Genomic DNA, 17,842 nt, shown 5'->3' with positions numbered 1-17,842 from the left:
ATTGCTGTTATTTAAGACGATTTCTTCCTTTATCTTGTAGCTGGCCCCTTTACCGAACCTCCTTATCAAGTCCAAGTATTTGAAAGCTGATTCTCTTGGGGACTGCAAGGAAGGTGCAGAACTCTTACTCCATTTCATATCTCGCCAGACTGATCGGTGTTCCAGAATACCGATCACGAAATAACATACAACGTGTAGTTACCAGATGCCAAAGCACCGTTCTATGCATTTCATATATTGACTTGTTAAGGGCTCACAATTCTCGAATTGTTACCCTTATCTTGTAGACGGGGAAATTGAGGTCAGAGAGGTTAAGTAACCTGATCAACGTCCTACGCCCGGAACATAGAGGAATCTGGATTTGACATCAAGCTATCTGGCTCTCACCCACTCTCGTGGGCTTCACTACTAAGTTTTAAAAGGAATCTGTCAACACTGAGAAGGATACCGGCTGACCGTCTTCCACGATACACAACTTGGTGTGATGGAATCAAAGGACTCACTTCATCAGCAGAGGCAGGTCCTCTCATGTACCAGACGCTATGACAGGACTGAAAGCATCCTGCACTTTAAATTTTTTTTTTTAACGTTTATTTATTTTTGAGACAGAGAGAGACAGAGCATGAACGGGGGAGGGGCAGAGAGAGAGGGAGACACAGAATCGGAAGCAGGCTCCAGGCTCTGAGCCATCAGCCCAGAGCCCGACGCGGGGCTCGAACTTACCACGAGATCGTGACCTGAGCTGAAGTCGGACGCTTAACCGACTGCGCCACCCAGGCGCCCCAGCATCCTGCACTTTAAAGACGAAGATACTCTAACTACTAAAGGGGCCGAGTTGCACCAAATTTTTGTTTTGTGTCTACACATACACAGGTTTTCACCTTTGGTCTACTAACAGGAAGCATTATATTAAGAAATTTCCTAATCTAGACCTCCTTACCCTCCTGCATCATCCTCTGAGTTGGGATGGAAGAGACATCAATACCTGTGTACATATCAACACATGAGCAGCTTTCTTTGTATCAGACTTTAGCAGTCAGGTTATCCTCTGTAACCTTCCAACTTCCTCTCTGCTCTGGAAAAGTTCAAAGTCATCGGTGCCTAAAATCTGAGCAAGCTTATGGGTAGAACCGTCAAGCCACAGAACCTGTGCTGGAGGTAATCCTTTAATAATTTTCTCATGTCTTCCATGGATATTGGTTGCTGCAGATTTTCTGCGCCTTGGGTTGGTTTTGGTCTTGTAAATTTTCTCAGAAAAGGTATCATCGAAAAGATAGTTTCCATGAAATTTTCAACTCTACTACCATAGACACAAGTGCACCATTTTCTTTTTACATGGAGATTTCCTCTATCGCCACTATTACGGGCCCTTCCAAAATTCTATTTATTCTTCTTAAATTTCCAAAAGATCTTCTAACTATGGCTATGTACCATTTCAAAATTCTAATTTTTCTCAGATTTGTAATAAATTGGTCCATTTTATTGTGTAGCTTTTTTTATGCAGCAATTTGCGTTTTTTTTGCTTTTACGTTATGCAACAATCTTTCTATTTTCTTTTTTTTTAACTTTATTTTTTAGAGAGAAGGCACAAGCAGGGGAGGGGCAGAGAGAGAAACAGAGAGAGAGAGAGAGAGAGAGAGAGAGAGAGAGAGAGAATCTTAAGCAGGCTCCACACTCAATGCAGAGCCCGATGCAGGGCTCAACCTCACAACCCTGGGATCACGACCTGAGCCGAAACCAAGAATCAGACAGACGCTCAAGTGACTGAGCCACCCAGGTGCCCCAAACAATCCTTCAGTTTTCTAATCAACTTCTCCTTTTCTTTCCTCTTTCCTACCTCTCAAGGTCCGTATTTTAAGTTGGTAGTATTCTTTTTCAAACTTCTTGAGTTGAAGGCTTAATTCCAAATTAACCCAAGGGTTACTCAGAAAACTTGTTAAATTTTTAAGGGATTTTTTTAAGCATTCCTTAAAATCCATTACTGTGTGTGTTCATAGCCTGTAGTGGGTTAGGCTTTCTGAGCTTAGGAATTGCTATATTTCCCTTGTGGCCCACCAAAGGTGACCAGTGTTTTGTAGCCACCCTTAGACACTAGTCTGTAGGGCACACACCTTTGAGCTGCACTCTGATGTGACTCTAAGCTCCTTGAGCAAAGCCCTTGCGTTTTCCACACCGTTCTACCCAACAACTACTGGTTGCTTAGAATTAGTTAATTAAACCTAATCGCTAGAACAGTGATTATTTTTAAGTCCTTGTAGAACATTCTTTTATCTCTCTAAATATAGGTTGCCAAGTTGCACGATCTTTTCGAAAACTTCTCCCACACTGCACCCCGAGCTTTTGCCGCACAAAGTTCTCGGGTCGTATCTTTGACTGAGGGTACGTGCATTATAATTTGTGGCCCATAAACACCCTGCTGAACGAAGGGATGAGTATACCAATGAACAAGCCAGCCTTTGTCATCGACATCTTTCAGTTGGGATACAGTCCTGTCGAAAGAAACTGCATCAAATATTTGGGTTGGATCAAAAACCCGCTGGGCACAAGCCTAGTCACACAAGTCGGGGGACATTTCAGGGCACGTTAGCCACCTACCTGTCCTTGCCACTCCCGTTCTTCAGATTCACATCCGTGCCATTAGAAACGAGGATTTTCACAAGCCTAAAGGAGACAAACTTGAATGTCACTAGATCCGTAGCTTTGATGGGTAGGAACCCAGGATGATGCACTAACCATAAACAGCACTACATTTAAGACCCATCTCCATACTTTCTTATCTTCAGAGGCCAGCTGGCTTCGAAGGCAGGAGGTTTTTAAACCAGAAAACTACCCCTTCAACACCAAAAAAAGGGGGAGGGGGAGTCTATCCCTCACATGAATTATTCATTGGAAACAAAGTATATCACATGAAACGCATTGTACTATCAAACTAATCCACTGTCACTTTAATGACCCTTTTAAATAGATTTTCGAACGGCAGCATTTGATAAAATATAGGTCTTTTTTTCCAAAATGGGCACTTAAGTAGTTCAATATAAACATGATTGAAAAATAAGCTATTCGTATTTATGCTTCTGCGTGGCATAGAGATAATGGAGTGTGTCAGTGAAAATTATATCTTAGCAACCTATCAGGAAAGTTGGTTTTCCAGAATCGATATCCCTTCCCCTCTATTGTTTTCTGACGAAATTCAAATTCCATTAACCGGTTTTCCTGGGACAAATAAAATATATTACAAAGTACAATTAAGTGGCTACCTCTCTTCCTCACCATAGGATTTATACATTTTTACATGGCCTCCTGCTTGTTGTAGAACTTCGTGATTAAGACGGCTGAGGGGCACCTGGGTGACTCAGTCGGTTGAGCATCTGACTTCGGCTCAGGTCATGATCTCACGGTTCGTGAGTTCGAGCCCCACATCGGACTCTCTGTTGTCAGCGCAGAGCCCGCTTCGGATCCTCTGTCCCCACCTCTCTCTCTCTCTCTCCCTCCGTCCCTCTCTCTCTCTGTCTCTCTCTGCCCCTCCCCCACTCGCTCACACACATGCTCCCTCTCTCAAAAATAAACAAAAAACACATAAAGGCATAAAAAAAACACATTAAAAAAAGAAAAATAAATAAATAAAAAGTTAAAAAAGGAAAAAAACACAGCTTAGTTTTTGTTCCGCCCTTACATGGCACAGTTTTGGAAAGGGAGAAGAAGTGGGGTTCCTGCATGCTCTGTTCCCTCCCCGCCCATATTCTGACCGGAGCCTTTGGGGAAAGACAAATGTTCAACCACTCAGAGATACGAGAGGAGGAGCCCCACCTGGTATATCCTTTCTGGGCAGCGACCATCAGGGCGGTAAAACCAAACTTATTGGGAACATCCACCTTAACGTTTCTTGGGAAAAACACGGAGAAAAGAGATTAACGTGCTTGGCATGGCTCCCTGGAGAGTCACCGCTGCTGTCTCGCGCAGGGCACAGGTGGCTACAATGATTCACTTTCCCCAAAATTCCAATTTCTTCTGGGCCGTTAAGTTTCTGTGGTCTTCAACTGCCCCGCCAAATATTTTAAAAGGATTCAAAGGCACAAGGAGAGAAAAGTGTTGTGATTTCACTTAGACTAAGCAATCCCTTCAACTCAGAACCATGATGCCACCAGCTGGAACACTCTATGAGGAGTACCTCCCCCGCCTGTAGCAGGGGACACGGTCTTCAGTTCAGACACTGGTCCACCACGAGCCTACACTGGGGGAGACATGCATCTCCCATCTCACCTAACGGACAAGAAACGCTGCCACTGGAGGAGGAAAGCAGAGCTCTTAAACTCTACCAGTTTAGAAGCCTTGGCTTTTTGTGGGATACCGAGCCCTACTCGCAAATGACCGGTCTTCTCACACACTCCAAACTATTGATATTCAAAAAGAATCTAAGTTACATCGTCCCCTTTGCACTAGGAGGCAGCCTCAACGTCCCACCGGTAGCCACTGTATTTGCCAGCTTTCTTTGAGCGTTTTACCAACCTTTTGAACAAGAAACAGCTGATGTCATGATTCCTTAATTTCATCAGGAATGAGATAAATATGGGCACCTTGGGGGTGAAAGGTGCCTAAACGCTATGGCAGAGAAGCCAGAGTCAGAAACTATTTCTGGGAAAGAACACAGGACACCCAGACTTCTCATTTTCATCTTCAATTTTCATTAGATAATTATAAAATATAGGATTTACACGGGGCATAAAGGTCATCTTTATTAACTATGCTGAACTCACACTAGTCACCGGAGATCAATTTTGGAGCAATGTCGAAGGCGTGGAAAATCCGGGGGAAGTAAGTGTGATTTTACGCGCTTGCTGGGCATTAAAAATTAAAAAAAAAAAATTAAGGCAGATTTCTCTCACCCTCCTTGAAGTATTCGAACCAGCAAATCTTCATCATTCACACTGACAGCTCGATGAAAGTGCTCATTACTTATGGGTTCTCCTGAACAAAGAAGATGGAAAGCAGTCATCCAAAATCACAGAGAGAAGATTCATCCTGGCTACCTCCCCCCCCCCCCGCCCCCCACCCAGTGGACTGGAGTGGATGCTCACACGTTCACCTCCAAGAAGGCACTTGGCTATTCCGTTAAGTAGATCTTCGGTTTCCTATTGAACTTCTTTTACTGAAAAAGACCTTGTTTCCATAGATTAAGAGCATTTAGATGGTCCTAAGGACCTGGGATAGTCTCGAGTTCTAAGAGTATTACTTTGTGAGTGTGGTTTGGTATGTGAAAATAATCCTTTCAGATTTCCTAAGACTTAATACACGCCTCTTATGAGCCAGGAAAAGCCCCACTATCGTCACAATATGGTTTTGTTTGCCAAAGAGTCACTAAACTGCTTGAAGAGACCATAAAAATAAATTGCTTCGATATAGGGGCGCCTGGGTGGCTGCGTCGGTTAAGCGTTCGACTCTTGGGTTTAGCTCACGATTCGGGAGTTCAAGCCTCACGTCCGACTCTATGCTAACAGGGCGGAGCCTGCTTGGGATTCTCTCTCCCTCTCTCTCTGCCCCTCCCATGTTCTCTCTCTCTCTCTCTCTCTCTCTCTCTCTCTCTCTCTCTCAAAAATAAATTTTAAAAAATAAAACCTTTAGGGGCGCCTGGGTGGCACAGTCGGTTAAGCGTCCAACTTCAGCCAGGTCACGATCTCGCGGTCCGTGAGTTCGAGCCCCGTGTCAGGCTCTGGGCTGATGGCTCGGAGCCTGGAGCCTGTTTCCGATTCTGTGTCTCCCTCTCTCTCTGCCCCTCCCCCGTTCATGCTCTGTCTCTCTCTGTCCCAAAAATAAATAAAAACGTTGAAAAAAAAAATTAAAAAAAAAAAAAAAACCTTTAAAAAAAATCTGCTTTAAATTGCTTTGATACTTGAAATCCTAAATTTCAGTTCTTCCCAAGAATGTAACATTCAGGTTGGCCCGGTCTCTCCCGAGCTTCCGGGGGCAGGAAGGGCTCATTCACAGAGGGGGACTGCCGTGAGAAAGCCCGATTGTGGGGGAGAGCCTGCCAAGTGGAGAAGAGCGAGGAAGAGGGTTCTGCAAAATACTCAAGGCACAACGGGAAGTGGGGCAGAAGGGAGGGCGTCCCTCTGTGCTGGAGAACAGGAACTCCTCAGAGAGGAGAAAAGGCTTGAAGTTCAGAAATGAGCAGAGTGGGAGGAAAAAGCACCAGGTGAGGGAAGCCCATCTTTCAAGGCATTTGTTCCACGACTTGACTTGTTTCACATGGACGTCCTAATTGTGTGAACACTTACACTTAAATGAGACACAAGGGAGGCACTCAGAACAGCACCTGGCACCCGGTTAATATCCAACACGGGTCTGTGGTCGAGCTGGTGGCATTAGGGCGTGGCGGCTGCCCTTAGGCGGCACAGCCCCACCATGCTCTTCTGCCTACGCCCAGCCCCCTACACGCACTTAGCACCTGACCCAGATGGGTACCGAGTTGATAATCCCCAGTTCCGGCAGCTCAAAGGTCTCATTCATTCATTCATTCAACAAACGTTCATTAAGTAACTCACACGTCCGGTCTCGACACTGACCAGAGACAACGAGACAAGCAGTTCCCCTCCCTTTAGTATCCTAAACCCTAAAACACCCACCCCCTACACTGCACCCCAGACTGCTTCCTGGGGCCCACCCCCCACCTCACCGCCCTCTCTGCAGAGGCCCCCTGCGCATCGCTGCCCGGTGGAAAATAAAACTCCCTGCTCCTGCTCCTTATGGTAGAAAAACTCTGTGGGATGTCAGCTCCTGGGCACTGGAGCCACTTTCCTGCCGGTTTCCTTGGAGGATTTTCGCTGGGAAACCGGGGACAGAAGAATGTAGGGATCGCTATCAGAGTGACCTTTTAACTGATACCCTTTCTTCTGGTAAAAATAAAGTTAAGCCAAGTTAAAACCGTTTTGAAATAACAATTTTGTCTGCTAGAGCTTGCCAATCTCCTAAAGATTTTTTTAGCCACATTGTACTTCCTTTTCATCATTCCCCACATATTTTTAGGCCAAAAGCTTCAAATAAAAGTATCATGATAAAATGTCAAGGGACAGGACCCACCACTGTCCCCGGGCCTTCCCAGGAAGATCATGGCTAGCCTGGGGGTTCCACCTGGGGGCTAGGGAAGGGAGCAGGGTTTTGTACACCCTCCCCACGCCCCCAGAGGGCATTCGGCAAAGTCTGGAGACGTTTTTTTTGTTGTCACATCCGTTGGCTAGAGGCCAGGAAGGCCGACAAACATCCTACAGCACACAGGACGAGAATGATCCAGCCCCCAAATGTCAAAAGTGCCAATGTTGAGTAACTCTGGGCTAGGGTAATATGGACTTCAAGTGATCTATTAGGTGACCCATCCATACTTGACAAACCCATGGAAGGTTTCCCTTTCTTCTTCAGATAGGAGGAGAAGAGCGGGAGGGCAACTGTGCGTCTGCTACCCCACCAAATAGCCCCCCCTCCTGTGACTCTCAAACTTCAATCCCCACTAAAAATACAAAAACAAGCAATTTGCATAGACTCATCCAGAAGAACACAGGAAGCTCATCCTAGTCCTACTGACTTTTAGAATATGGCATCTTAACTCAAATCCTACTGAGTAAGCTCTACCTAGGACTCGACACAAGGCTTCCTAGACTCTTCTTCAGAACACAAAATGGAGAGCCAGGAAGGCTGAGCGAGTTGTCCAAGGTCCAGCAGGTAGGAGTGGGCAACATCGGACCTCAAAACGAGTCTTTTCACAAGGCCACGCTCCTTCCTCGGGTGGGAGGTAGCTGACCAAGCCATCGCATGCTTCCAATCGTATTAAACCTTGAATATAAGCAGACTTCTTAAATAAACAACTATGATCCCCCTCACAAAGTGTTCGAGGAAAGGGAATGCCAGAGACTAAAACGCTCCAGAAAAGTGCTAACTTCTTGAGATTTTAAAGAAAGCTCTAAAAGCACTCGTGGTATCCCAGCATATTTATGCACCGACTGCCTCCAATCCGCATCATCTGTCTGACATGACCTGTACAGCTGTCCCAGTAGGGGGCACCCCCTGGTGCGTCCTACCCACAAAGCCCCGCGGCATGCAAATATCGGGAAATGGAAGAAGCTCATTTTGGGCTTAGAAGCTTGAGTGCTGCGTGCAGCCAAGACTGGAGTACTTTGAGAGTAGGACATAATTTAAATGAACGTATCGCCTAGTCCGGCTTCTGCAAGAGGTAACCAGTGCCCTCGTAACTTGATCTGAAAACAAAAGGACGTCTCACGGAAGAGAAGGAACACAGCAAAACTGTTCATCATTCCTTGCTGAGTTTCACTGAGCAAAAGGAAGCAAGAACCATCATTCGGGACATAAAAAACTATCATCCGCAGCGTTAACTCATTAACCCGTCTCAGAAAACTGCCAGGAAGGCAAAGAGGTTCTGAGGGTTCGCACCAGATGTGAATCAACCAAGGAATGGAACAGTCCCGGTTTATGCGAACTTGACAGAGAAACAGAAATGAAAAGGCTCATGTTCGCAGTGCAGAGCGTTTCTATCTCCCCCCATAAACGGGAGTCCCTCCCCCCCCCCGAAAAAAAAGGAAATTCCAGGTGAGCCAAATGTTCTACTCCTCCTACCCTTGAATCCTTTAAGACATTGTGGGCCTGGCCCAAGGGACTGCCATCAGTCAAGTGCAATTGACTATAAAGGCAGGCTTTGCCTCTGTGGGCTTGTTTAGCTAATGTTTACCCCGAGTGTTGCAATGACAAACACACACACAGAATGGATACTGCCCGTGGGGAGGATGTCCGGGAATGCTCACCTACGCTGGATGGAACTCCTCAGGCAGGATCACATGAGGGGCCCCCCAGGAGGAGAAGGCAGAAAGCCATCGCCCTGTTCTGTAAAAGGGTCATTCGGCCACACATATGCCAGCAGATATCACAACGGGGGAACACCTTTCTTGGTGGAATTTAAGTCTCTATTAGAAGCAGTGAATAAATGATGAGCTCATTGGAGGAGATATTTGCCAATTAGCAAGCAGCAGCTGTTTTTCTCTTTTTAAGGGCCCAACTGATTAAAATTGCATGCCTCATTTAAGCAAGAGTCTCGTGTACTTTACCTGGAATTCAAAAAAAAAAAAAAAAAAAAGCTGAGCATCCTTTATTCAAACAAAGTACATGCTTTTGCGACTCATTAAAACACTTTCAAACTAAATGCAAATGATCAGCCCACAGAAGCGTTTTTACTGGTTTTGTAGAATATTCACATTTGTAATTCTTTGTTTAGCATGATCTGCCCTCCTTGAGGGAGTCTGCTGTGGGTGTTATAAATATAATAATAGTACAGGAGAGCAGCAGCCAGCAGGAAGGCGGTACCTGACCCTCGTCACCCAGGAGAGCCCCCGAGGCCGCGTCTGGGCTGCAGCACTGCGCTGTGACCTGACAGAGAAATGCTCCGCAAGCCCCAGTACCCCGGTCATCACCAGGAACCACATCTCCGTCACGCCTGGTCCCCGCAGCAGGTCTTGTCTAATGACCCATGGAAGCCATGGACCGCAGTGACAGATGCCCTGGACTACTGGACCAGCTCTCCGTGGCCGCCTCTCGGGAGCCAGCTTGGCAAGAAGGCGGCACAAGCCCCGTCAGCTGAAAGGGACTAAGGTTTCTGCCCTTCCTAAAGAGCTCCCAATGGTACCCAAACACCCCGTCAATTCTGGCCACAAGGCCCAGAAGCCCCTGCCCTGACGTGGTATGACAAAAGATGCCAGTGCCACCCGAGGTTCACCGTGGCGGGTCCTGCGTCCCGTTCACCCTCACCTTGCCGGTTCACGTGGACTCGCCCCAGCCAGGGGGGAAACATGCCCATCTCCCGAGAGACGTGAGTGTGAACTGAGACAATTAGTGTTTCTCCTCATCCTAATCCTGCCTCTGGGCCTTTCCACCCACCGCCCATCCACCCATTTGTTGTGGACTTCTACATGCTGGATGGGTAGACGGGACTTCTAAGATTCCAGATGGTACTTTTAATATGCTAGCTGGGGGGCACCTGGGTGGCTCAGTCGGTTAAGCGTCCAACTTCAGCTCGGGTCATGATCTCGCGGTCCATGAGTTCGAGCCCCGCGTCGGGCTCTGGGCTGACGGCTCGGAGCCTGGGGCCTGTTTCAGATTCTGTGTCTCCCTCCCTCTCTGCCCCTCCCCTGCTCACGCTCTGTCTTTCTCTGTCTCCAAAATAAATAAAAACATTAAAAAAAAATTCACTATGCGAGATGGGCCTCTACACGCTAGATGACCGTCCCATCCCAGCCTCCTTTCTGAAGCACACAAGTTGGTGGGAGACAAAGAGGATGAAAAATACATAAGATAAGATGCAGAGTGTTATCAGAAGCGGTGAGACGAAGCTGTGTGCTGAGGGAGGCGCATGGCAGACGGTGGGGAGCACGAGGAACCACCCAGGCTCCACCTGTGGAGCGGGCTCAGCAGGCAGGAGGGGAAGGGGTGCCAGGAACGGGGGCTCCAAGGTGGGAACGCTCCAGAGAGAAGGGACGAAGGCAGTGGGGTGTGAGGGTGGCCTGTGGGCGGCTGGGGAGAGAGGACGGCGGGGAGCATGCTGGCCCAGCATCCCCTACAGAGACTCTATTCAAACAGCAGGTTCCTTGGCTAACCTTCCTCCCGTCCCTGCTCCTCCCTTCCCCGTGCCTGCCCTCAACACAGCAGAGGCCACGCTCTGCCTCCTTTCTTTCCCCTAAAAGCTCCAGGAGCAACCTGACCCCCATATGAAGAAAATGCTTCCGTGGCCACCACGTTAAGGACGAGCCCTCTTTCCGGACCTGTGTCTCTGTAACTGACCATTTCCCTTCCAAACTCTCCTCTGAAATTCTGGGCCTTCGCAGTGAGAGGAGCACCTTGGGGGAAGTACAGGACTCACGGCTGTCGCTGAATTCTCAGTTTGCCAAGCTAAGACCCAACTCCCCAGTGCCTTGTTTGCAATGAAGATCTTAGAGGCTCACAACCTGAATCATATATATATATATATATATATATATATATATATATATATGATATGATATATATATAATATATACGTACGTGTGTGTGCATGTACACACAAACATGCCAAATGCAATATTCACTAAAACTTTAAAGTAACTTTTACGAGGGGCACCTGGGTGGGTCAGTTAAGCATCTGACTCTTGATTTCAGTTCAGGTCATGATCTCACCAGGCCATGAGTTCAAGCCCCACATCAGGCTCTGTGCTGACAGCATGGAGCCTGCTTGGGGTTCATTCTCTCTCTCTCTCTCTCTCTCTCTCTCTCTCTCTCTCTCTCTCTCTCTCTCCCCCTCTCTCTCTGCCCCTCCCTGCTCATGCTCTCTCTCTCAAAGTGAATACATTTAAATTACTTTTACTCACAAAAGGAAGATTTTCTTTGTGCAACTCAAAAAAGATGTGTGTTTTCAGCGAGCAGGCCACGAAGAACATTCCTGACCATTTTAATCTTTACCACACACACACATCTTTAAAACGTTTTAAAGTGGCAATCACAGAGGGGCGCCTGGGTGGCTCAGTCGGTTAAGCCTCCGACCCTTGACTTCGGCTCAGGTCACGATCTCGTGGTTTGTGAGTTCGGGCCCCATGGGGGGCTCTGCGCTAACAGAGAAGAGCCCGCTTGGGATTCTTTCCCTCCCTCTCACTCTTCCCCTCCCCCACTCGCTCTCTCTCAAAATAAATTTAAAAAATCATTCATTCACTCATTCATTCATAATAAAAAAAAAATCACCGATCACAAAAAATATTCACACCCTCAAACGTGACCTGGGGAAAGGACGTGCTGGTCAGAGGCGGCACAGCCCGCCCCACCTATGGAAGCCACGCTCTTCAGTCTTCCTCACTCACGGCATCGCCGGAAATCAGATGTGTGTGTCAAGACGTAGAACTGAAATTGTCCAAAACGGACAAACCGCTTTGGAGACCTCCTCCGCTGAAGACACCCAAACAGGCAGCCTGTTTCTCAGCCCACACCCCTGCGGCCCATTTCCCAAGACAGGGGACCCCACCCTTTGGTACTGAATGTGCACTCACAGGGTGGTGCCGGCCCCAGCACGGTTCTCCCCGTTTGTTAAAGCACAAGCAGACTTCCCTCAACGCAGCGGCCAGGCCTGGCCCATAAACAATGTCGTCCCGGTGTTCAAAAGTGGACCCGTGTCTGTTTCCAGGAAGGCCGGGCAACAGGCAGGATATTTTTACCTCCGCACCGCTTATCGTCTTCGCTGACTTTTAGGTAAATGAGTTCCGCGTGCGTGTACTCACTGGTCGTAGATACCGAGACCACCGGGCTGTACTCATATTCTCCAGAGGGGCTGGTGACCTTCAGCCGAAATCTGTACAGCGTGCGTGGTTCCAGACCCTCCACAACATGCTTTGTCGCATATCCCCTAGAGGAGAGGAGACACGCGTCATGATGATACCAGGTGATCGAATCGGCACACTCTGAGAGTCCCTAAAAGACCAAGCAGAAGTGCTTTGTGAACGCGGGCTGCGTCGACTATGACCCCATCTTGGTTGTGGTCAGTCTCCAAGGCTAGACCGCGAGGGCCCTGAGGGCAAAGGACAGGTCACGCATCCATCCTTCCCCACCCTGCCCAAATCGTAGAATCGGGAGCAAACACATGATTTTTTTTTTGCTTTAAGCACAACTACTAAGTTTGGGGGCAGTTTGTTACACAGCAAGAGGTAACTGATACACATCAACAAAGAAGAAACGGTAAGGAAGACAGTGAAGAAATGATACCAACAGCATTAAGAAAAAAACATTGGAGGGGAGGACCCGGGTGGCTCAGTCGGTGAAACATCCGACTTCGGCTCAGGTCGTGATCTCGTGGTCCGTGAGCTCGAGCCCCGTGTCGGGCTCTGTACTCACAGCTCAGAGCCTGGATCCTGCTCTGGATTCTGTGTCTCCCTCTCTCTGCCCCTCCCCTGCTCACGCTCCATGTTTCTCTCAAAAATAAATAAACGTCAAAAAAAATTTGTTTAATAAAAAAAATCTGAATTAAGAATCCAAGAAAACAGAAGGGTTGAAAGTCGGTATAAATATATTTGCCATCAAAGTGAAAGCTCTAAAACCAAGGTAGATATTCAGAAAAACCGCATGGTCCAAAGATCATCGTCGTCACCACCTAAAATGTATCAGGCTGGCACATGGTCTCAAGAGTTAAGTGGATTTTGTCATTAGGTGAGCATAAAGCCATATCTATAGGTACGTGAATCAGAAAGTGAACCCTGGCTTTGTGGCACATGAAAAGACCTTTAGGAGCTCAAATTGAATATAATACCCCAGCTTCGGTGGAATTCGATGTCAAGGGTCAAAGACTCAACATAGTTGAGCCAAAATGAAGCCAAAAGTGCCCCCGATAAAACCCAATGTTGCCAAATATTGTAAGGTCGCCCTGAAGCGAGCAGCTCCTTCGTAACCCCTGGAAAGAGAAATTGCACAACTGTTCTGAAAGCAGAAGTTACTGAGCACATTAATGGAAGGCTGGAGGCTCTCGCTTCCATCGAGAGGACCCCAAGGAGAGCACCTGACACACACAGGGGCCCAGGGACACCGCTGCCGGTGGCCGTACTCCACAAGGACCGCAGCCCAGCCATGGGGGGGGGGACTAGCAGAGGCCGCGCAGCAAGCCTGTGGGAGAAGCACAACTTCCCACGGCCCAGGCGCGGTACCTAAACAGACAAAACAATCTAGAGGAAAGCATAACGCACGCCCGTATTTTCGTTATCAGTCAATAAGCAAATATTTGACACAGCAGCTCAGCAAACATGGAACGTGAGGAACAAGATCCCAGGGGCGTCTGGGCGGCTCAGTCGGTTAAGCATCTGACTTGATTTCGGCTCAGGTCATGATCTCACGGTTTGTGGGTTCAAGCCCTGTGCTGAGCTCTGCACTGAGCTGGAGCCCGCTTGGGATTCCTCTCCCTCTCTTTCTCTGCCCCTCCCCTACTCGTGTTGTCTCTGTCTAGAAAGAAAAGAGAAAGGAAAATAAAACAGAAAAGAAAAAAGGAGGAAGGAAGGAAGGAAGGAAGGAAGGAAGGAAGGAAGGAAGGAAGGAAGGGAGGGAGGGAGGGAGGGAGGAAAAGAAAAAAAGGAAAGAAAAAAGAAACCAAATACTGGAACACCTAAGGACTCAGTTGCCAGACTTGCCATTTCTCTATGCTCCCCCCACCCCACCCCAGCTCCAATCCAGCCTCCTGTTGGCGACTCTGAAATTCATTTCTGTAGCCCTGACCCTCCCGCAGCCCGATCTCCCCAGCTGCTCCGATGTCTCCACCTCCAGCCCACGTCCCAACGGAGCTCTGCTCCTCCCCGTCTTCCCATCTTTGTTATTTGAGTTGCCCGGGCCCAACGCCTCGGTGCCACCAGCAGAAGACTGGATCACCGTTCCCCAGTATTCGGTGCCCTCCCGAGGGTTCCGTAACCCTGTCCTGCTGAACCCAGACATAACTGTAGGATCTGCTTCGAGCAATGAAGCAGAAGCAGGAGTGAAACCTGTCATTCTGGATGGAAGCTTCCAGAAACAGCGTGCCCTGGCCTCTGCCCGCTGCCACAGTGACTGTCAACAGTCAGGCAGAGGCGGCTCCATCAGCCCAGGCGGATGTGGGAGGAGGACAGCGTGGAAGGGAGCCACGGCCGACACAGTGGGGATTTCGTGCGGGGAAATAAACTGTCGTCCAAAGCACAGAGGTTCTGAGGTTTCACGCCGCACAGCGCTCCTGTCCCGGAGGCGCAGACACAGCTTCAGCCCCCTTGAAGCCGCTCCTTCCTTCCCGTGTCGTATCTGAGCCACCAGCAAAGTCTTCCAGTCTGTCTTTAGAACCATCCCGAGTTCAACCACTTCTCACACTCTGTTCCATCATCCCCCCACCTCACTTAGGGCAAGAGCACCTCCCTGAAGCCTGTTCCCGCCTCAGCAGCCAGGGTGATCGTCAGAAAGCATCTGCCGGGCCGCCCCTCCTCAGATTAATGGTCTCCACTGGCTTTCCCGTCTCTCGGGGTAAAAGCCACAGCTCTGTCCGGCCCACGGACCCCGGTGACTACCTGCCATCGTCTCGCTGACCTCATGCTACGTGGCTCTCCTCACTCACTCCGCTCCTCAGGGTTCCTGGAACATGCATACCAGGCACAGGCCCATCTCATTTGCTGTTTCCTTTGCCTGGAATGTTCTTTCAGATCCTCGCAAGGCTCCGGACATCCCTCCCTTCTTACCCAGATGTTACCTTCTCAGGGAAGCCTTCTTTACCTCTGCTCCAAACCCCCAACTTCCCCTATGCTTTTCCTCCTTGCACTTATCACCATCTGACCTACCCTCTATTTTCACTTCTGTCCCTTATTTATTGTTTTTCTGAGCATGAGGGAGGAAAGGGTGTCTCTGTTCGGTGCGCATCCCCAGCATCCAGAACGATGTCTGGCCCCCAGTAGATACTCATTAATACATGCTGACTGACTGAATGAAATGCATGATAACCATGAATGAATGATTCATGAACAAAATGCACAGTTGCCATAGGAATTTAGAGGGGTAGACAATAGGCTAGTAAAGAGTTGTTCAGTCCAGGTTGAGTCTGACTACGAGGAAGAAAGGAAGGGGCAGGGAGGTTGGTCCGATCAGGGAAAACGGCTGACCACGCATGCAGGAGAAGTCAAGGCCTATTCAAAGGACAGTAAACAGATCTCACTGGAAGATTCATGCTCAGAAACGAGAGACAACCAGAAAGGCAGGTTCGGGCCAACGGCGAAAGGCATCGTCTGAAGAGCTGGACCTTCATCCTTCCAGAAATGGAGACTCCACGGAAGGGAATTTGAAAAAAGGAAGATTAACAAAGCTAACCTAGCAAGACAGAAGGGAAGGATAAAAGGCCAGAAGAAAGGGCAAGAGGCCAATGCCGTCAGCAAATGTGCTAGATGGTCGTAGCACCTGGAGACGAATGGTCCAGGAGATAGAGCTGGCACCCTCATGGCGGGGAAGTGCCACAGTATCATCAGGGGAAGCAGGGGCGGGGTGGGGGGGGGGAGCATCTGCAAAGGGAAATCTCACAAAACTGGGTAACTGGCTGTGAGGACAGCCCACGTCAAAGAGGACACCAGCATTGGCTGGCCGTGAACGGGAACGGACACTGACAAGTCAAAAAGAAGTTCTCAAATCCATCATTCCGAGGTCAGATATTCGAAACCGCTTTTTCAAAGTCCGGCCTTGCCAGCTTTAAGGACACCGAGAGAAGGTATAATGGAGCAAAAGAGGTCAAGATTAATACAGTCTGATTCTGCCACCTAGTGTCAGGCTTTGGCATCAGTTCTCCGAGGGAAGGCAAGCATTTCAGAAGGCTCTTGGGGGTGGCGGTTGGAAGGCCTCGCTGTGAGCTCCGCAATGTCAGGACCTCGTCGGGGTGAATCCCGCAGCCAGACAGCACTCAGGTCCCCGGGGGAAGCAGACAGCTCCGCCTGGAAACCAGGGCGCGTGGCTGCGGTCTCGCTGGGGACATTCTCTACCTGGCCACCCCGCAAGGGAGACCAGAGCAAGTAGAGGCATATCCAGCAGGGCCCCACTTGCCCAAGTGCAAGTGTGTGTGTAAGGGAAACGGGGGGGGGGGGGGGGGGGGGGGGAGGGGATGAAGTCTTTTCCCTTCTCCATACAAATCACTTCTAATATCAGAATTCATGCTTTTAGGGGCGCCTGGGTGGCTCAGTCGGTGACGTGTCCGACTTCGGCTCAGGTCATGATCTCGCGGTCCATGAGTTCGAGCCCCACGTCTGGCTCTGTGCTGACAGCTCGGAGCCTGGAGCCTGCTTCGGATTCTGTGTCTCCCTCTCTCCCTGCCCCTCCCCGACTCGCACTCTGTGTTGCCCTCAAAAATAAACATTAAAAAAAGAATTCATGCTTTTAGATGGAAACTACCTGATCGAGAATAACACACGACCTGACGTAATTAAAAGAACATTTTTAAGTAGTCGGGAGAGGAATTATTTTCAGATTAACTGCATTTCAGAAAAACGCGTCTGGGGGTTGTTTTCTGGGATGTTTTTTTGGTTGGTTTTTTGGGGGGGGTTGTTTTATTTTTGTTTTAGATACAAAGAATTGTTCATCAAATCTCAGGGCTGTCATCAGTCAGGGCAGTGGAAGGCTCTGTGAATACCTCGCCTGCTCATGATGCCACCTTGAGGAAAGGCTAGCAACACGCTGGAGCCAGTCTGTCCCTGTGTGTGTCTGTCCTGGCTGTGAGGCTGTGCTAAAGTTTCCCATAGCGTTAGCCCCGGGGAAACGGGCCAGAGATACACAGGATCTTCCTGTGTTACTGCTTACGACCGGATACGAAATCTACAATGACCTCAAAATTCATTTCCGTTCCAAACCCTATTATTATCTCATGTTTGGTATACCTAACATAGTCATTTTGCAAGTGGCAAAGCTGTCAAAGGAATAAGAGTTGAAATGCAGACTAAGAAAAAAAGGACTTCCTGATTGCCCCCAAGCGATGTTCATTGACTAACTCGTGCGACAGATATTTAGAGCACCCACTGTGTGTCAGGGCTCCACTGCCTAGGAACTGGGGGACAGGGTGTTAAGCAAGCAGAAATCTTTCCTGCCTCTCATGGAGTTTAAATACTGGTGGGGAGACGAAATGAACATGCAAACTGGACAAAGCCAGCAGAGCCAAATGTCGTAAGACACAAGCAATCAAGTCCTGACAGAGGGGATGCCCGGGTGAAAGGACCGCCACTTTGGATGACCTTTGGGGAGAGGACACTTGACCTGACGTTTGCGTGGTGTGAAGGAACCAGCCATACGAGAACAGAAGGAAGTGCCTTCA

The 17,842-nt window shown here is 48.7% G+C and overlaps 1 protein-coding gene across 2 annotated transcripts in view; it reads right to left on the bottom strand.

Annotated features, from left to right (window-relative positions):
- The window catches only part of FANK1 (fibronectin type III and ankyrin repeat domains 1), a 104,114-nt gene that overhangs the window by 7,410 nt on the left and 78,862 nt on the right, over positions 1–17,842 (bottom strand). For both annotated transcript variants that reach the window (XM_043597838.1, XM_043597839.1), the window contains 4 exons: positions 12,291–12,415; positions 4,884–4,965; positions 3,808–3,882; positions 2,596–2,661 (listed from right to left, as the gene is read on the bottom strand). In XM_043597838.1, coding sequence (XP_043453773.1) covers positions 2,596–2,661; positions 3,808–3,882; positions 4,884–4,965; positions 12,291–12,415 — 348 coding nt within the window. The remainder of the gene's footprint in view (positions 1–2,595; positions 2,662–3,807; positions 3,883–4,883; positions 4,966–12,290; positions 12,416–17,842) is intronic.

Source organism: Prionailurus bengalensis, chromosome D2, assembly GCF_016509475.1.
Source record: "Prionailurus bengalensis isolate Pbe53 chromosome D2, Fcat_Pben_1.1_paternal_pri, whole genome shotgun sequence".
NCBI lineage: Eukaryota > Metazoa > Chordata > Mammalia > Carnivora > Felidae > Prionailurus > Prionailurus bengalensis.
Note: the sequence above shows the minus strand (reverse complement) of the source record. Positions and strands in the feature narration are given on the sequence as shown.